We start from the raw sequence: 18470 nt of genomic DNA, 5'->3' as shown, positions 1-18470 counted from the left end.
GTGACAATAAAAAAAGAAAATACTCTAACCTTTATGAATACATAAAAATAATCTTACAAACTGACATGGTTTGATGTGATTCGTCAGATTATAAAGTTACTTTTATTATAAAATAAATCCAACGGATCAAGTAAAGTCACGTTAGTTTGTAGAATTATTTTTGTGTAATTCTTTCATGGATGTAGCATTCCTCCAAAAAAATAAAAAAATAGTAATTTTAACGGTTAAGATGGATGGGAAGTTACTTTTGTGAGACAGTTCTATGCATTTCTGTTGTTTTGTGAGACTCAAGTCCTAAAGATCCAACTTTCGCGTGGAACCTCTACCATTTCCTTGGTAGAGATCACTAGGCCACCGCAACCGCACCCGTCCGTACGGACTTATTTGGTGCAGAAGAAGAAGAAGAGGAGAAGAAGAAGAAGTAGGAGGGGACATTTCCAGCTCTTCTTCTCCTTGGCATCGTCAAACTCTATCTGTTCTCTCCGACACTCTTTGCTACAGAACGGTGTGTTCCCTCTGCAAAGTTTCCCATGCACCCATTAGAATCCAAGTAATCATTATGTACTGCAGGCGATGGAAGAGCTTTTTTTGAAATTCATTAAACTCATTACCAATTTCATTTTATTGGATTGTTAATGAGTAAAAATAATGATACAACAGGAAAAAAAGAAGAAGATATTCCAAGAGAGAACAAGTCTCATAGGTGCATCATTAATGTGGCGATTCAACTGTACTGGAGAATCTGATCCAAAAGAATGAACAAAAATGTTAACAAGTTCGAAATTTACCGGAAATATAATTTCTCTGTCGCCCAGGTCCCAAGAAAGTAAAAACCCACCCAGCAGAGATAAAAATTGATGAAGTTTTAACTTTCGGTATAAAGTAATGATGGATCTTCTTCCATCTGTCCAGCTAAATGTTCTAAAACTGAATATATTACTTCTTTCAGAGGGTGCAATCTGTCCGATACAGTGAAAGCATGCACTTCATTTCCAATCTCTATCCAACTGACTGCTCGTTCTTTCCTAACATGTCTCTCATCCATAAGTTTTCTCAACTTCTCTACCAGCTCCCATCTTCCAAGCACGGCATATATACTTGAAAGTAAAACATAGGCAGCAGAGGATTGAGGCTCCAACTCGATAAGGTGTTCAGCCGCTTTTCTTCCCAACTCGATATTTCCATGAATTCGACAAACACCGAGTACAGCATTCAAAACCCGATCACCAGGCTTACAAGGCATCTTCTCGAGTCGTTCCATCAACTCGTCAAAACGTCCAGCCCGACCCAAGATATCAATTAAGCATGCATAATGTTCTTGATCAGGAATGATGCCATGATCACAAGTCATTGAATTGAACAACTTAAGCCCTTCTTGCACAAGACCTGAATGACTACAAGCATTGAGAGTGACAACAAAGGTGGTCCTATCTGGCTTCACTCCTGATCTTATCAAATCATCAGACATTTTCATTGCCTCTTCACCATGACCATGCTGAGCTAAGGCAGAAATCATTGTGTTCCACAATATAACATCTCGCTTATCACCCATTAGATTGAAAACCCACTTGCCAATTTCCAAACTCCCACATTTTGAATACATGTCAATGAGAGAGCTCACAACAATAGTGTTAGGTCTAAAATTAGTTCGTATCAAACAGGCGTGCATCTGTTTGCCATGCTTAAGTGAAGCTATACTGGCACAAGCACAAAGGCAACTACTGAATGTAAATTGATCAGGTTTAACTTGAAGCACATTCATTTTTGTGAACAGCTCAAGCGCTTCATACCCTAGGCCATTTCTTGCATAGCCTGAAATCAGAGCTGTCCATGATACAGGGTTTTTCTCAGGCATTCGATCAAACATTTCACTAGCTGATTGCATGTCCCCCCATTTAGCATATCCTGAAACGAGGGTGGTCCAAGCAGGGACGTCCCTTACACTCATGTCATCAAATACTCTCCTTGAGTCTCCCATCTCCCCGCACTTTGCATAAGCATCAAGAACTGAACTTGAAATCACCACGTTTGACGTAAAACCAGCAATCAAAACCTGCCCATGAACCTGCCTAGTAAGCTCCAATTCCTTCAACTTCACGCAAACTGTCAAAACACCGGAAAAACTGAACTCGTTATACCCAATTGACTGTCTCCGCAGCTCCCTATAAAACCTCACAGCCTCATCACAGCACCCACTCCGTGCAAAAGCTATCACCATAGTGTTCCACGACACAATATCCTTCTCCGGCATTTTATCAAACAACCTCTTAGCTGGCTTAATCATCCCCATTTTAGCATACCCAGAAAGCATATTATTCCACGTGTACAAGTTCCTCGCAGACATTTTATCGAACACCTTGCGTGCCTCCACTTCATCACCGCACCTGAAGTAGACAGCAATCAACTGGTTTGATAAAAACGTTGTAGAGTTCTTGAGTCCGGTGAGCTTCAAATAGAGGTGAACCCATTTGGCATGTCTAAGAGACTTGGAGTCCGCGCACCGTTGTAAGAGATAGGAGAGAGTTTTGGAGGGCAAGCGGAGGCCTTTGCGGAACAAGAGCTCTAGGGACGAGATTGCTTGGGAGAGATGACCTCCCGAGGCGAGGTTGAGGAGGGATTGGACAACGCAGGGAGTATTGGAGACCGAATGTTTCTTGTTAGGTCGGGTGTGAAATGTTACTCGGGGGAGCCTAAGAGTTGGGGAAGAGAGAGAGGGCATTGCATAACGTCTTCATCTATGTATTGCAGGGTTGATTGTGGTGGTCTTGGTGACTTGGGAGGTCAGCTCCTAGGCGATGGAAGAGCTTGTTTAAAGTTCTTGATATGAACACCGAGAAGTACTATACGAAATTCTTGATTGAAAAAAGAAAATAATTTTAAAATATTATTAAAAAACACTTCCTTAATCATAAAATTAAAAAAAATTATTAAAAAATACTTCTTTCATCATGAAGTAAATTACTTCGTGATTAAAGAAGTATTTTTTTAATGATATTGTGAATTTTTTTATTTTTTTAAAATATTTAAAATTGTTAAAAAAATCTATATAAAAAAAAAGAATTAAAAAAAAACACATAAAAAAATACACAATAGAGCCAACAGGAGCCATCAGCGGTGGTTCTATAATTATTCAATAGACAATGCTACAGTTACCCCTACCGTTCTCTTTTCCCGCTCTACGTGGCATGCCAAGTGTATAAAACAATAAAAAATAAAGTTGCCTCCGGCGCATCATCCTCCCTCCCCTCCCTTGCTACTCATTTCCTCTTCAGAATTTTCGTCTTTTGGAATTTCCGTCTTTCTATGGCCACAACTTTTAGTACTCTTAGCTAATTACTCCCCCGCTACTCATTTCTTCTTCAGAATTTCCGTCTTAGCTAATTAGTGTTAATGTTATGTAATATTAGGACAAACTCTGGTTTATTTTGAATAAAAAACTTATGATGCATGTGATAGTGATAACAGAGCACAGTGGAGTTCATTTATTCATGCTTAATCCAAGCCTTAAGTAGCGAAAGTCCAAAAGAAAGTTCTTGTTTTAACATGTGAAAAGATATTGATAATGCATTTGAACCAACTTTATTAAAAATACAAGTGTAAGGGTCAAATTCTGTATATTTTATAGCATGTTCTTTCTGGTTGAAGTAAGGAAATAATAACGAAAGTGTGGGTTTCTCGAACTGGGATGGAGACTTGAAGACGAACTAGTTTCTCTTTGGTGGGATGGGTTTCTTTGGCTTGAAGACGAACTATTTTTGAGTTTCTCTTGGTGCGAGCAAGGGATGGGTTTCTCTGCCTTGAAGACGAATTATTTTTGGGTTTCTCTTGATGCGAGCACATGATGGATTTCTCTTGTTGATGGGTTTAATTTATTTGAAGACGAAGAGGTTGAAGACGAAATGGAGAAATGGGCGGCTTTATTTTTTAATTTCTAGATTTCTCTTGGTGCTGAGTACAGGATGTTTTCTCTAGATTTGTCTTGTTTTTGGGTTCTTCTTTTGAAGATGAAGAAGGTTGAAGAAGGGATGAGTTTAGCTTTATTTTTTAATTTTTAAATGCTTACACATGATATTCCACGTCATGCGGGAAGTGGGAGCGGCACATCCGAGCGGGCGTAAGCATTTTCCTTAAAGGCAAGCTAATTTGTACATGAAGTGTCGCAGTTCAAACGAAGGGTTTCCGGTAAAGGAAACAAGATTCAAGGAAGTGGGGCTCGTCGTGATGATCACCGCACACCAAGGAAGGGGACATAGGCGATCTCATGTTGAAAAAACTGCAGAGATCGATACAGACTCTCGACTCTTGGAGATGATGGAGAAGGCTCCCGATGAAGAAGAGTGAATGATAATGGAGATGCTGAAAAAGAGGGAGGAAAGTGAACTGGAAGAGTGGGCGGATATAAAGACTTCATTTTCCTGAGAAAATAATTAAGAAAAAATCTAATTGTAAGCGATTATGTACACTAATACGCGTATCTATTTAAGATGATTGGTTAGAAAGTAGATTTTATTAAAAACAGTATTAATTTAAATTTAGAATATAAAGATAACAATATTAATATACAGATTAATACGTAAACTTACTTGTACATAACAAAACTCAATAATTAAAAACAAAAGAGTACAACAAGTTAGCAACCGCCAACGTTGGAGCTGAGTTGGCATGGTCCCACTTTCGATAAACAGATAAAAAAGTAGGACCCAACTGATGCATTGTCGTGCTGGTTCTCTGTACTTGGCCCACTAGGTGTCCTTGTCTCGGGACCCCACATCCATAGTCCGTGTCGCCCGATCAGCACCTCGCACTTGGGGCCTACTTGTTGGTGCACCAACGCAAGCACGCACCATAATTATTGCACGTGCCATGACTGCGCCACGACGTGAAGATCCAAGGGACAGTATTTCTCTAGGATCGTGATAATGCAATTGGAAATTTATTGTATTTTAATTTAATTGGTTATTTCATTTTGAATTTCATCATTTTTTTTTTAAGGTTAGAGTCATTGAATTCTTAAGTGGGTATGTACATCATAATATACACCTAATTTAAATAGTAATATTTGATTTGTATAATTTTAAGTTTTAAAATTTATTTTTCAAATCAAATTATGTCATGTAAGCACTTTATTAGATTTATTCTATACACAAATTTAAAAATAAAATTTTCTTAAATATTAAATTAAATATTCTAGATCTATAAATATTATTAAAAAATTATATTCTAAATACATCTCGTAAAATGGATTTGATGCGAACAAATTATAATTCTCTTTACAAAATTAATATTTATTGATTGAATTCATTCGTGTGTTCAAGATCAATTACCATATATTGATCAATTACCATAAACATAGTTTTTTTTTTTGGTTACGAACCGTGACAATAACAGCTACAATGCATGAGATTGTAAACAATGTACTTTTTCTCGGTTCCATCGAATAATGAGATAAAATGATTTTAAATAAAAGTTAAAAGTTGAATAAAATATTATTAAAATATTATTTTTTAATATTATTATTATTTTTAAATTTAAAAATGTTGCAAGTAGAAAGAAAGTTTGTGATCGCGAGAGAGCCCAAGTTCCATGATAGTTTTAACCCTGCAAAGATTTATGACCTTGAAGGAACGAAAATTCATGGACAGAAACACATCGGATCGATTCGGTAGAAAATAAGTTAGATTATGTTGATCATCACCCGGCACTGAGAAGATAAGTATGTTTTGGAAGTCAGTCATGGCTAGCAATTGTTAGAGACGCTCCTTTTGTGTACAGGTTATGTAGGTAGTCGAACACTTTTTTCCTTTTACATAGGTTTCTCCGTTTTGCTGTACACGAGTAATGAAAGTAAAAACAAATTAATTATGCATGAAAACTGTACCCGATCGACAACCAAATCATCCGTCTGAATGAGCTCACCCATGAATAACAGAACTTTTGTTATAAGAAGGAATTTAAAGCAATACATCATCGTCTACAGATCATTAGAATTGAAAGGATGAAGTCTATATATGAAAGTGGGCGGATAAGGGTATCCAGATCAATCTTTTGGCCGATTTTAAAATTCAAGTTGTCTATTTCTCTCAAGACCCTCAAGACGTTGTGCACTTGCGAGTAATTACTTGTAGGTAACTTGTGGATCTTGAAATTAGTCGAGACTTTGTCTCCAATTAGTGTTATCCGGTGACAATAAAAAAGGAAAAATACTCTAGTCATAAATTGATGTGATTCGTCATATTGTAAAATTACTTTTATTATAAATTAGATCTAACAGATTAGATAAAATCACATTAGTTTATATGATTATTTTTGTGTAATTCTTTCGTGGATGTAACATTCCTTAAAAAAAAATAGTAATTTTAACCGTTAAGATAGATGGCAAGTTACTTTTGTGAGACAGTTCTATGCATTTCTGTTGTTTTGTGAGTATAGCTTTTTCCCTTTTTGAGTTTTGAAGCTGGATGAAGGCACAAGTTCTGCTACTACACAAATGGCTTTTGATTCTTGAAGGAATTAAGAAACCCAAAACTACAGAGTAAAGATTATTCATGAATCATGCAAAAGTCTCTTTGATACATCATCGCCTAAAAGATTTCGAAAAAATAAAAAAAAAAGTTTAAACAGAGATCGATTACACCCAAAATTGCACAAACCAGGCGTTTACGCCGGGCTTCATTTTATGCATTGAATATGCAAAATCTCAGGCTGTTCAAGACGCATGCATACCCTCGATCGGCTCCTTCATGGCTAGCTTTGCAAGATTAGAGACTCGAGTCCTAAAGATCCAACTTTCGCGTGGAACCTCTTCCTTGGTAGAGATCACTAGGCCACCACAACCGCACCCGTCCGTACAGACTTGTTTGGTGCAGAGGAAGAAGAAGAAGAAGAAGTAGGAGGGGACATTTTCCAGCTCTTCTTCTCCTTGGCATCGTCAAACTCTATCTGTTCTCTCCGACACTCTTTGCTACAGAACGGTGTGTTCCCTCTGCAAAATTTCCCATGCACCCATTAGAATCCAAGTAATCATTATGTACTGCAGGCGATGGAAGAGCTTGTTTAAGCATATCAAATCAAGACGAAGGAAATTAATAAAAGGCAAGCTAACCTGTACATGAAGATGTCGCAGTTCAAACCAAGGGGTTTCCGGCAAAGGAAACAAGATTCAAGGAAGTGGGGCTCGTCGTGATGATCGCCGCGCACCAAGGAAGGGGACATAGGCGATCTCATGCTGAAAAAACTGCAGAAATCGATGCAGACTCTCGACTCTTAGAGATGATGGAGAAGGCTCCCCGATGAAGAAGAGTGAATGATAATGGAGATGCTGAAAAGGAGGGAAGAAAGTGAACGAGAAGAGTGGGCGGATATAAAGACTTCATTTTCCTGAGGAAATAACTAAAAACAAACAGAAAGTACAATAAGTTAACAACGGCCAGCGTTGGAGCTGAGTTGGCATGGTCCCATTTTCGGTAAACAAATATAAAAGTGGGACCCATCTGATGCATTGTCGTGCTGGTTCTCTGTACTTGGCCCACTAGGTGTCCTTGTCTCGGACCCCACATCCATAGTCCGTGTCGCCCGGTCAGCACCTCGCACGTGGGGTCTACTTGTTGGTGCACCAACGCAGCACCAACTATAATTATTGCACGTGTCAAGACTGCGCCAAGATCCAAGGGGTATTTCTCTAGGATCGTGATAATGCAATTGGAAATTTATTGTATCTTAATTTAATTGGTTATTTTATTTTCAATTTCTTCATTTTTTTTTTCTTTTTTGAGGTTAGAGTCATTGAATTTTCAAGTGGGTGTATAGAGTATAATATACACATAATTTAAATAATATTATTTAATAAGAAATAATTATTACAGTTATAAGTGCGTTAGCGTAACGTAATCATTTTTTAAAAAATGAATAAATACAGAATCCACATAAAAAAATTATATTTTTAATAACAGACCCCACTTTATTTCAAAGCCACTGCACGAAAATTACACAATCCACGACGGTATGTAATATTACTCATATTTAATTGTAAGATTTCAAGTTTTAAAATTTATTTTTAAAATTAAATTATGTCATGTAAACACTTTACTATATTTGTTCTATACACAAACTTGAAAATAAAATTTTCTTAAGATTAAATTATAATATTATAGATCTATAAATATTATTAAAAAATTAATATTCTAAATACATCTCGTAAAATGGATTTGATGCGAACAAATTTTATTTCTCTTTATCATATATTCAAATATATGATCAATTACCATATATTCAAAATATAAGAAGACTTTAATATACCTTAATTTCTAATGATTTTTTACAAGCTTTTCAGTTTCAATTCGTAAAACCTCTATATAAACTTACGTTTTTTTTTTTTTTTTTAATCTTTGATCGTTGACAATAACAGCTTCAAAGATTGTAAACAGCTACAAAGATTGTAAACATCGTTCTTTTTTCTTGGTCCCGTTGGAATAGTGAGATAAGATAAAATTATTTTAGATGAAAGTTAAAAGTTAAATAAAATATTAATTTTTAATATTACTATTATTTTGAGATTTAAAAATTTTAAATTTTTTATTATATTTTGTATATAAATTAAAAAAAAATTATAATAATAAGATGAATTAAAAATATTTGTTTACATATACTTGGAGGTAAAATCTATAAGGCATGATGGGCTTCATAACATGTCAATTATGCACTGAAAACGACTTGGACTTGGAAAGTATCCTCTCATGAATTCCAAAGGCAAGTTTATAATTCTCTAATAGAAATGATTTAGCCATAAAAATATTTCATAAAAATAAACTCATAAACTGACATAATTTAATATAATACGTTATATTATAAAACTATTCATATAACACATCATATGAAACTATATTAGTTTGTAAATTTATTTTTATGAGATTTCTTTGTGCCTGTAACACTTCTCTTCACTTGAACCATGTTCCTCAATAAATCCGGTTAACATGGTTGTTGGGGGGTTTGGTTAATTTGGTACGTCTCTCATGTGCATTGCCTATGAACAGGTTCTATACAAAAATATCAGAATATTTTTAAAAACAGAGAAGATGATGATGATATGGTCTTTAAAGTTTAAACCAAAAGATGAATAGAAGAAACAAAGAAAGGAAACTTTTCTTGTTCCTCGAAGTTCTGCTCCAAGTTTTTGAATGCCAGAATACACATATTCAAAGATTATTTCCACCAACCCCACATTCAACACAGAAGTAGATGAACCAAACGTCTCGAGTAGTATTGGGTCAAGGAGACAAATCAAAAGCTTCAATGGGGGTAGCCTTAAAGAAGTCAAAGAAGTGAGAGAATCGATAAATCAAGAGGGGGAAGGCACAAATATAAGTAACACTAGCCTGTCAGCGCCGAGTTGAGAGCACTGTGCACTTCAACTCCAATTTGAGCTTCAGCTTTCTCCAAGTCAGTTGAGGCCGAGCTCAGCTTCTGGGTGAACTCTGCAAGCCCCTTCTGAACAAGGCCTGGATCAATTTGATCGACAGGGACAGCCTCGATGGCAATAATATCTGCATATGAGTTCGCATGAATGAAAGCAAAGCCACTGCTGATGAAATACTTTTTCACTTCATTCCCTTCATGCACTGACAAGACGCCAGGTTTTAACTCTGCAATCGTTGCTACATGTCCAGGAAGAACACCCATCTGCCCCGTTGCTGCTGGTATTATGACCATGTCAACCTGACATAAAAAACAGTACGCTACAATGATGGGCAACAAAACTTCCTTCAAGCGCAGGGTAAAAGCCTTGTACTCTACACGCTAGTATTAATATATACTTATCCAGAAAAAGGAAAGAATTAATATATACTACCTTCAGGTGAACCGTACAAGGATTATACTCTTCATGCGGAAAAAGAGAGTATTCAATTTTTGGAGTTTCATAGGGTTTAAATTGAGTAATTTAAAGCATTTAAAATGACTCTTCATTGCTTTAAACCCAATAAAATTTTAGGAAATCATGAGCAACACAGTTCTACGGGTCAACCATCACTTTTTTTGTTATGGTAATACTCAATGTTTCAATTCCCAAATATTCATTACAATTTCTCAGCAACCACTTAAATTCTAATTGAAAATCCAAAACACTAGTAGAAGATTATTGACTTCTTTGATAGGTGATAAAGATGTATATATATATATATATATATATACACATATATATATATAGGCAAGGTATCCACAACATTTGCTCTTCAAAGGGTACAGGTCACAACTTGGGGGGGAGGACATAATCATTTGGTCTACATTGTAAGCAATTTCACTGGGGGAGATTTAAAGAGGAAAATCAAAATTAGATTTAAATCAGAAACAAGGCTGAAAATCCAAACAAGTTTTATATGCAATAGAAGAAAACAAACTATGGAAAACACAACATCCAAGTGAACTCTTTAAGTCAGTGTACCTATAAATTTCATTTGTTGTCACTCACACTTTATAACTACAACACTTTTTGGCTCTTAGTTAGAAAACCATTCCTGGAAGCATATACACAAGATTGGCGATGTATCGAAAGATGATATGCTGGACTGTAAATAGCTAGAAAGTTCAGAAAGAAAAATGACTACAAAAATGACAAAAGCATAATCATTGTTAACAATGAGTTTCTCTACTCATGACATAGTAACATCCAAGAAATACAAAAGTTAAAGAGATGATTTCAAATGGCCCAGCATTCTTCTACGAGATTCTCCTGGAGTTACAACTCCTCTCTGAGTGTAAGAAATGATAAGGTCATCTTTCCACTTTCTTTGAGATAATGAGACCTGAGCCCTAGATGGTCATCAAACATAGCAGCATAGATTTTTAGTTACTAGAAAGAGCATGAACAGAAAAATAGAAAACTAAGCAAAGACCATCAAAACCCAAACTTAAGTAGCTATTTAGTTACTTCACCTAAAGGCTGGCCAACAAAAGACATTTTCGGATATCGGAAGTTGTTCTATCTCCGAAATGCAGCTGGTCCAGTGGTGTTTCGTCCATCTCTCCCAAATGGTAAAAATTGATTGGTGCTAGGAAATTCTAATCCGAATCAAAACGTGCCATTCGAACTCAAAAGTCAAAAACTAGCAAAAGACTCCCACAACAGATTAAGTGATTAATAGCTCTGTGTTTAATCGACAAAAAAGAGTGCCATATTCAACAGTCACAAAAATTAGCGCAGACCATTCGAAATCCGAATAAAAAGAACCAAACCTACAAAGACAAATGCTCACACTAACACAGATGCCGTACTACCAGACCTCAGAATCAAAAATAAAACGACGCCTACAACGATTCATATAACATAAACTAAAGCCCACAAATTCACACTAAACTAGACCAAACTCACGAATGAGAATGTGGGCGAGACGAACTGACCTCTTTTGTGGACAGCTCAGAGGCATACGGGAGAACGAAATTGACGGTGAGCTTGGAAGGGATGGATGGGGGAGTAGCAGGGCGAGGCTTCATGAAGGAGAGAGGGGTCTTGGGGGGTTCAATGTTTGGTATCACTTTCTTCCAGGCCTCCACGAAGGTTGAATCCGCAGTGGGAGCCGCCGGGAGATCGGTCGAGTATGGCCTAGCCCTGGACCCGGAGGAGGATATTAAGCGTCGGGCCAGGAGGCCGGTGGCTCGGCGGAACATGGCGTGGGAGGGGTGAGGTCGCTCGGCTCTCGCAGGGTGGGAGAGAGAAGAAGGTTTGGGTGCAGCTGTGCTAGGGGTACCCTGTGGGGAAATACAGAGGATGTTTGGTCTTTGTCGCACAGACTTTGTTTCGGCCTGGCTTTCTCTGCTAGTGGGCTTCTATGGGCTATTCGGCACCTCCAGACTTCGGCCTTTCTGTGTGAGATGGAATTGGGCTTTTTTATGATTTAAGTTTTAAAATTTCTCTTTCTTGGGCTTCGTTTATTTTTACAGTTGAGATGTGATGAATTGATATTCAAATTAAAAGTTAAATAAAATATTATTTTTATTTTAAAATTTGAAAATTTGAAATTGTTTATTTTATTTTATGTGAAAATTTGATAAAGTTATAATGATTAGATGAAATGAAATGAGTTGAGTCGAAAAGAGTTGTGAAAAAATAGGCCCAAATCAAATTATGTTATGTAAGCGTTTTACTATATGTGTTATCCACATCGACTTATAAATAGAACTTTTCATCTTCAAATATTTTGAGATCGAATCGAGACTTTGATTTGGAAGAAACATTTTCAAATTTGAATCCATATAAGTAAAGTGGATGATGTATTCTACATACAAGTCAGAGAATAAAATAATTCTATAATATAATATAAAATTAATCTATAAAAAAACCCATTAAGAATTTTAAGGTAAAATATTCTCATAAATATTATAACACTCCATGATTAAGCCAAACAATATCCTAATGCATGTAGCAAATATTGTTTAAAGGCAAAAGGAGAGGTAGATAGATAGCAAACACCGTCTGCAGATCCCAAAAGCAATGCTGTTTTCTCGTACACATGGATTCTTTTGTCTTTAGAACATACCAAGATTGTGAAGAAAGCAATCTTAAGGATAAGTGACAACACACACAAAAAGATAGAGAAAGAGAAGAGCATGTGACATGATCGGCATGCACCACATTAATTACTTAATCAATTAATAATAATAGTACCAATAAAAAGATAGCAATTAATAATATAGTACAAGAAAAAGGAATATTAAATGGTCCTATTTTTATATAATAGTTTGATAATGAATATGGAATAATGGCCGTACGTACGTGGCCGCCGCGCCCCCTTGATTCTATAAATCCCATATTTCTATATTATATATATATATATATATATATATATATATATATCCAAAATAGAATCTATAAAAGTGATTTTTTATTTTATTTTATTTTATTTAATAGTTAAAAAAAGTGAATACTAATGAATTGGTATTTTTTATTTTTAAAAAAATATTTAAAGATATATAAAAAATGATTAAAGAAAAATAATAAAAATAAAATAAAAAAATACATTTACACTTGTTGAATTCTTCAGTTGAATTATCAGTTCCGGTAGAACTACCCTATATATCTAAATGATATTTACAGTATTAAAATACTGCATAAATTTCTCTTTCTCATATTATAAAAAATTGGATAATTATGAGACTTATATTAAATAATTAATTTTTTAATAATAGATGTTACTATTTTTTAAAAAAATACACGAAACTTACATACTTTAAAATTTTATCTAGAATTATAGATATAGAGGTACTAGCATTTTAGGATTAGGATTTGTCTGTATTATTCTTGTGCTACTAGGTAGGTATGTATTATTCAACATTATCTTAAGCTGACATTTTTCTCTGTTGTTTCTTTGTAGTGTAGCATAGAGACCTTCACTCAGTAGGTCATCTAATTAAACCACTAATAATACCAACCAGATTTACGGCTCACTTTATCCCCAAAAAAAAAAAAAAAGTTAAGAGGATGCATTTATTCCCTTACAAATCATGTTCTTTTAGGATTTCCAATCAGAAAGTACACGCGGAGTGAATATTACAATATTTACTATTATAGTATTGATTACAAAAATTATCTATCATTATAATTTTTTAAAATTTTTTATATAAAATATAATAAATAATTCAAATTCTTCAAATTTTAAAATAATAATATTTTGTAATAATATTTAATTTAATTTTTAACTTTCATCTTATCTCAACTGAGTCAACTCACTATCTAAACCTCCCCATTATTACTGATTTGATCCTTCTTAGAAAGGACAATGTTAGGGATCCCACTACATGTCCTGCTCCCTTTTTTTTTCTTTTTTAGTTTTTTTTCTCAGTGATTAAAAAAATATTATTTAATAATATTGTGATTTTTTTTAAATATTTAAAAATGTTAAAAAGTGTTGTGAAAAAAAAATATATTTAAAACTTTTTTTTTCACAATATTATTAAACAATATTTTCTTAATCACTAGTGTAAAAAAAATTAAAAAAAAAGGAGTGGGACATATAACGGGATCCTTATCATTTTCCTATTAGAAATATAAAGGTCACCTAAATTTAGCCCTTTTTAGGTACATTGCAAATATTATACAATCTTTTGCTAGAAGATCCCTACATTTGGTATCCAATTTTTCATGCTAAGAAATGCTCTTGTCATAAAAGTATTTTTAAAAATAAATTTATAAATTGACGTGATTTTATATAGTACATTGTAAATAATTTTTATTATAAATTAGATCTAATATATTATATGAAATTATGTTTATTTATAAATTTAATTTTATAAATTATTTTTAGTACTGTCCTAACAAACGAACAAAAATTAGAAAGGACCAAGGCTTAAAAAAAAAAAAAAAAATACATAAGAAAACTTTACCAATGATGTCCATCCAATCAAAACAAAACCGTGGAAGACCAAGACAATTAGCAGATCTAGTCGGAGTCACGCAGGCTGTTGTACGTGGTGGCCCACGCACCATTACCAAACTGTACCTAAAGCCTTGGGTGTCTTCTCTCCATCAACTATGAAAGCAGAATGAAGTTTGTAACCAAAACATGTGCATAGCGTCTCCAAGAGGCGGCAGCAGCAACAACCGCAGCTGCTGCAGCATTTAACTCTCTCTCTCTCTCTCTCTGCATGCACAGCTCCAAAGGATCGAACCATAGTACGTCGTTCGTTCGTCTGTCTCTTGCGCTGCAGATAAGCAGCTCACACCTGTCTCTCTCTCTCTCTCTCTCTCTGTGACTGACTTACGTTTGTATATATATTTCCTTGTCTTTCTCTCTTTTCCTAAAGGATTATTCCATTACCATGTCGTTTTCTTCTTCTTCTTCTTTTTCTCCGCCGCTTCCATGGCCGAAAGTTCTCGGAGGCACAGTCTCGGGATCATACACTACACCTGCGCCACCGCATTCATCGTCATCCATCAACCCTAGCATTCTTATTATCATTTTCATCCTCGTCATTACAATCCTCGCCTCCGTCTCCCTCTGCCTTCTCCTCCGCCATCTCAACCGCCGCTGCATCCGCCGCCTCTCTCCTGCCTCCTCCACTTCCAACTCCAGTACTGGCACCGACTCTCAGTTCCTCTCCGCCAGCCGCGTCTCTCCGGAGAATCCTAACCACTCGTTTGTCCAGTCCCTGCCTCTCTTCACCTTCTCCTCCATCATTCGCCGCACATCCTCCACTGCCGACTGCGCCATTTGCCTTTCCAAGTTCGAGCCCAACGACCAGCTCCGTCTCCTCCCTCTCTGTTGCCACGCCTTCCACGCTCAATGCATTGACACTTGGCTCGACTCCAACCAGACTTGTCCGCTTTGCCGATCGTACATCTTTACTTCGGACTCCGACCTTATGAAGGCCTCGCTCGCTTCATCTACCGGTGCATCAGTCTCCGGAGAGAGTTTCAGGCTTGAGATTGGAAACGTGAGCCGCCGGCGAGCCGCGTCGGAACCCGTGGAGACGCAGAGGTCCTATTCCATCGGATCATTCGACTATCTCGTGGAGGAAGATTCGGAGATCAGTTTGAGCAATGTGCACCGGAGGAGCTTGTCGGACAAGGAGGAGAGTGGAGCTGCGCAGGACATGGAGTCCACTCTAGCTTCCGAGATAGCGGGCGGAAGGAGTTGGCTCAAGGAGTACGTAGATAGGATCTCTTCCTCGCTCTCATCTCGTGCGATGTCATTTCGGAGTTCCGGAAGGTTTTGCTCTGGAAGCAGTCGCCGGAGTGAGATCACCGGTGCGGGAGATTGCGACCTCGAAGCAAACCGAGTCGGCGAAGAGATAAGCGAGATGTTCAGATGGCTCTCAGGGGTATGATTGTAAGTAGAATATTTTCTCAGGTCACAATTCTGAATTCTCCATAAAAAAGTTCTAATTCTTCAAGAGTTATAATTTCTCTCACTCTTGTTTCATTTTATTTTATTTGTTTGTTCCATTGTTAAAAGGAAAATACAGGGAATTGGGTTGGAGAGGATGCAACACTTCACCGATTGATGTTTTATTATTTTTATTATATATATATATATATATATATATTTTTTTTTTACTTAATTGTTAAGTATGGGCTCGTTTGATTCATATATGAGATTAGATAAAATAGTTTCATGTAAAAGTTGAATAACATATTGTTATAATATATTTTTTTAATATTATTATTGTTTTAAAATTTAAAAAATTGAATTGCGATTTAAAAAAGTTAAATTGTTTATTATATTTTATGTAAAAATTTAGTAAAATTATAATGATAAGATGAGATAAGATGAAACATTCTCTGAATCCAAACGAACTCTATGTGTTTTTAAATTATGATTTTGTGATTTTTTTAAAAAAATATGAGTATAAAAGAGTGTATGAAAAAAATATGAAAAAATAAAAAGGCTATTAGCCTTATCGGTAACTTGAAAAAAAATGACTTTAAATATGCAAATTATTACGTATTAAGAATATTTGTTATATTATTATGAGTTATTATATTCTCAATTCGGTACGTAGAGTACATCATTTATATCATTTAAATAATAAGAATTCAAAATTTATTTTTTAAATCAAATTATATCATCTAAATATTTTATCAGTCATGCTCTCATTGACTTGAGAATAAAATAATTAGATAATCTAATTATTACTTGTAAAAATAAGAGGACTCTCTAACTATTACTCGTAAGAATAGCTTACTTTCACTATTCCTTGTATTTCTGTTTTTAGGTCCCGTTTAGATACAGTAACGGTTTCATCTCATCTCATTATTATAAAATTTTTAAATTCTCACATAAAATATAATAAATAATTTAACTTTTTCAAATATCAAAATAATAATAATATTATAAAATATTATTCTAATAATATTTTATTTAATTTTTAACTTTTATCTAAAATTATTTCATCTTATCTCACTATCCAAATGAGATTGAGTATTTTGGATAGGGTAGAGGGAGGTTAGAGGTAAGAGCACTAGCATTGATTTCTCTATATACATATATAAAATCACATCTTTTAAAAATTAATTTTGTATATTAAGAAAAACTTTCACTCTGAATTATGGGTTTTTTAACTAAATAATAAAAAGTAATAAAATAAAATTTAATAAAATAAAATAAAATATTCATAATTATACAGAAAAAAGTAATAAAATAAAATTTAAAAAATAAACAGTATATCTTTAAATTTATAGAAATAATATTCATAATTATACAAATTTTTAAATATGCATAATTTAATGCAATTTAATTTAAAGTTATATTATACAAATATATAGATGCATAATCTAATACCAGTGTTCTATCAATTGAAACGGTGAATTTTGAAAGGAAAAAATCTAGAATGCTGCTTAATAGTTACTGCTCCATTTGATCGTTTAGTAAATTTTTTATTTATTTTTACTTAATAATAAAGGATGTGATTTTAAATGTATTGATATATTTTTTTAATTTTTAAAAATATTAAAAAAATATAACTAAAAAAATAAAAATAAAAAAAACTACAAAAGTAACAGGCGGTAACAATGGCTGCAGAGTAGCACCGTTCGAAAGGACAGTCCTGGTCTTTCTGTGGTGTTTTATGATCTGGTGGTTGATTTCGTACGGTATTTCCTGCACCCATTTATGGTCCGTCACCAACCATTCTGATGCCTTGCTTGCTGCTCTCTCTCTCTCTCTCTCTCCTTCCAACGAAGTTTGTAAAAATATTTATCAGAATTATTATTCAAAATTAATGACTTGTAATTATGGACTCTGTTCTAATTCCCAGACACGAAAAAGTTGGCGAATAGATAACTATTGACTTTGTTCCCTTTTTTTTTAGGCGACTATTGATCGGGACATAAGAGAAATTTATGGACGGGGGGATCCCTTTCTTTTGGCTGGGATTCCTAGCTTGCTGAAAATGTTACCTACAAGGAGAAAGTAAAATTCCTTGACCTAAAGCTTTCAAAAACTCTCTTAATGATTAGGAATAAGGGGCACTTTAGAAACCTTTTCCTTGTTTTTCTTCCCTTTTGTGCCTAATATATGTTAACTCAATTACCTAATTTATGCCAGTTTAAAGCCAGTTTTTGGTGGGTGTTATACTCATTTATTTTCGCAGATGAGATAAGATGAATTGAGATTAAAATTAAAAGTTAATAAAATATTATTATAAAATCTTTTTTAATATTATTTTTATTTTAAGATTTGAAAAAGTTAAATTATTTGTTTTATTTTATTTAAAATTTTTAAAAAATTATAATAATTAAATAAGACGAATTAAAAAAAATTATAAAAATAAACCAGACCAACCTTCATATTTATGTGTCAATTGGCTGTGACATTATTGTTATCATATTATGGATGAAATGAACCCAATATTAGTGGTATAAAAGGTTGGGCTTGTTTTGGGTGGAGCTGCCCAAAGCTTCGACCCATGCTAAAGCCCACCTGATGTGCTGAGGAACCAAGTCAGGACAGCCCAGATGTTTATGAGGTTGCAATTCTTACTTG

At 34.6% G+C, this 18470-nt stretch overlaps 4 protein-coding genes across 4 annotated transcripts; 1 reads left to right on the top strand and 3 right to left on the bottom strand.

Annotated features, from left to right (window-relative positions):
- Positions 1–282: 282 nt before the first annotated feature.
- On the bottom strand, positions 283–2864 carry LOC121240230 (pentatricopeptide repeat-containing protein At2g21090-like). The gene is made up of 2 exons (XM_041137627.1): positions 789–2864; positions 283–516 (listed from the first exon to the last, which is right to left on the bottom strand). Exon 1 carries the CDS (start codon positions 2717–2719, stop codon positions 866–868), a length of 1854 nt encoding a protein of 617 aa, XP_040993561.1. The 5' UTR covers positions 2720–2864; the 3' UTR covers positions 283–516; positions 789–865.
- A 3686-nt stretch (positions 2865–6550) lies between these two features.
- On the bottom strand, positions 6551–7356 carry LOC121240235 (FCS-Like Zinc finger 3). Its single transcript, XM_041137631.1, has 2 exons — positions 7103–7356; positions 6551–6982 (listed from the first exon to the last, which is right to left on the bottom strand). Exons 1-2 carry the CDS (start codon positions 7222–7224, stop codon positions 6820–6822), a joined length of 285 nt encoding a protein of 94 aa, XP_040993565.1. The 5' UTR covers positions 7225–7356; the 3' UTR covers positions 6551–6819.
- A 1757-nt stretch (positions 7357–9113) lies between these two features.
- Positions 9114–11762, bottom strand: LOC121240234 (ATP synthase subunit delta', mitochondrial-like). Its single transcript, XM_041137630.1, has 2 exons — positions 11392–11762; positions 9114–9711 (listed from the first exon to the last, which is right to left on the bottom strand). The coding sequence occupies exons 1-2, from the start codon at positions 11656–11658 to the stop codon at positions 9367–9369; spliced, it is 612 nt and encodes a 203-aa protein (XP_040993564.1). The 5' UTR covers positions 11659–11762; the 3' UTR covers positions 9114–9366.
- Positions 11763–14525: 2763 nt separating this feature from the next.
- On the top strand, positions 14526–15979 carry LOC121240233 (E3 ubiquitin-protein ligase ATL4-like). Its single transcript, XM_041137629.1, has one exon. The coding sequence runs from the start codon at positions 14806–14808 to the stop codon at positions 15811–15813; it is 1008 nt and encodes a 335-aa protein (XP_040993563.1). The 5' UTR covers positions 14526–14805; the 3' UTR covers positions 15814–15979.
- The last annotated feature ends 2491 nt before the right edge of the window (positions 15980–18470 follow it).

The sequence above is a fragment of the Juglans microcarpa x Juglans regia genome, chromosome 7S, assembly GCF_004785595.1.
Source record: "Juglans microcarpa x Juglans regia isolate MS1-56 chromosome 7S, Jm3101_v1.0, whole genome shotgun sequence".
Lineage (NCBI taxonomy): Eukaryota > Viridiplantae > Streptophyta > Magnoliopsida > Fagales > Juglandaceae > Juglans > Juglans microcarpa x Juglans regia.
The sequence above is the reverse complement of the archived record's forward strand: the minus strand, read 5'-3'. Positions and strand labels throughout refer to the sequence as shown.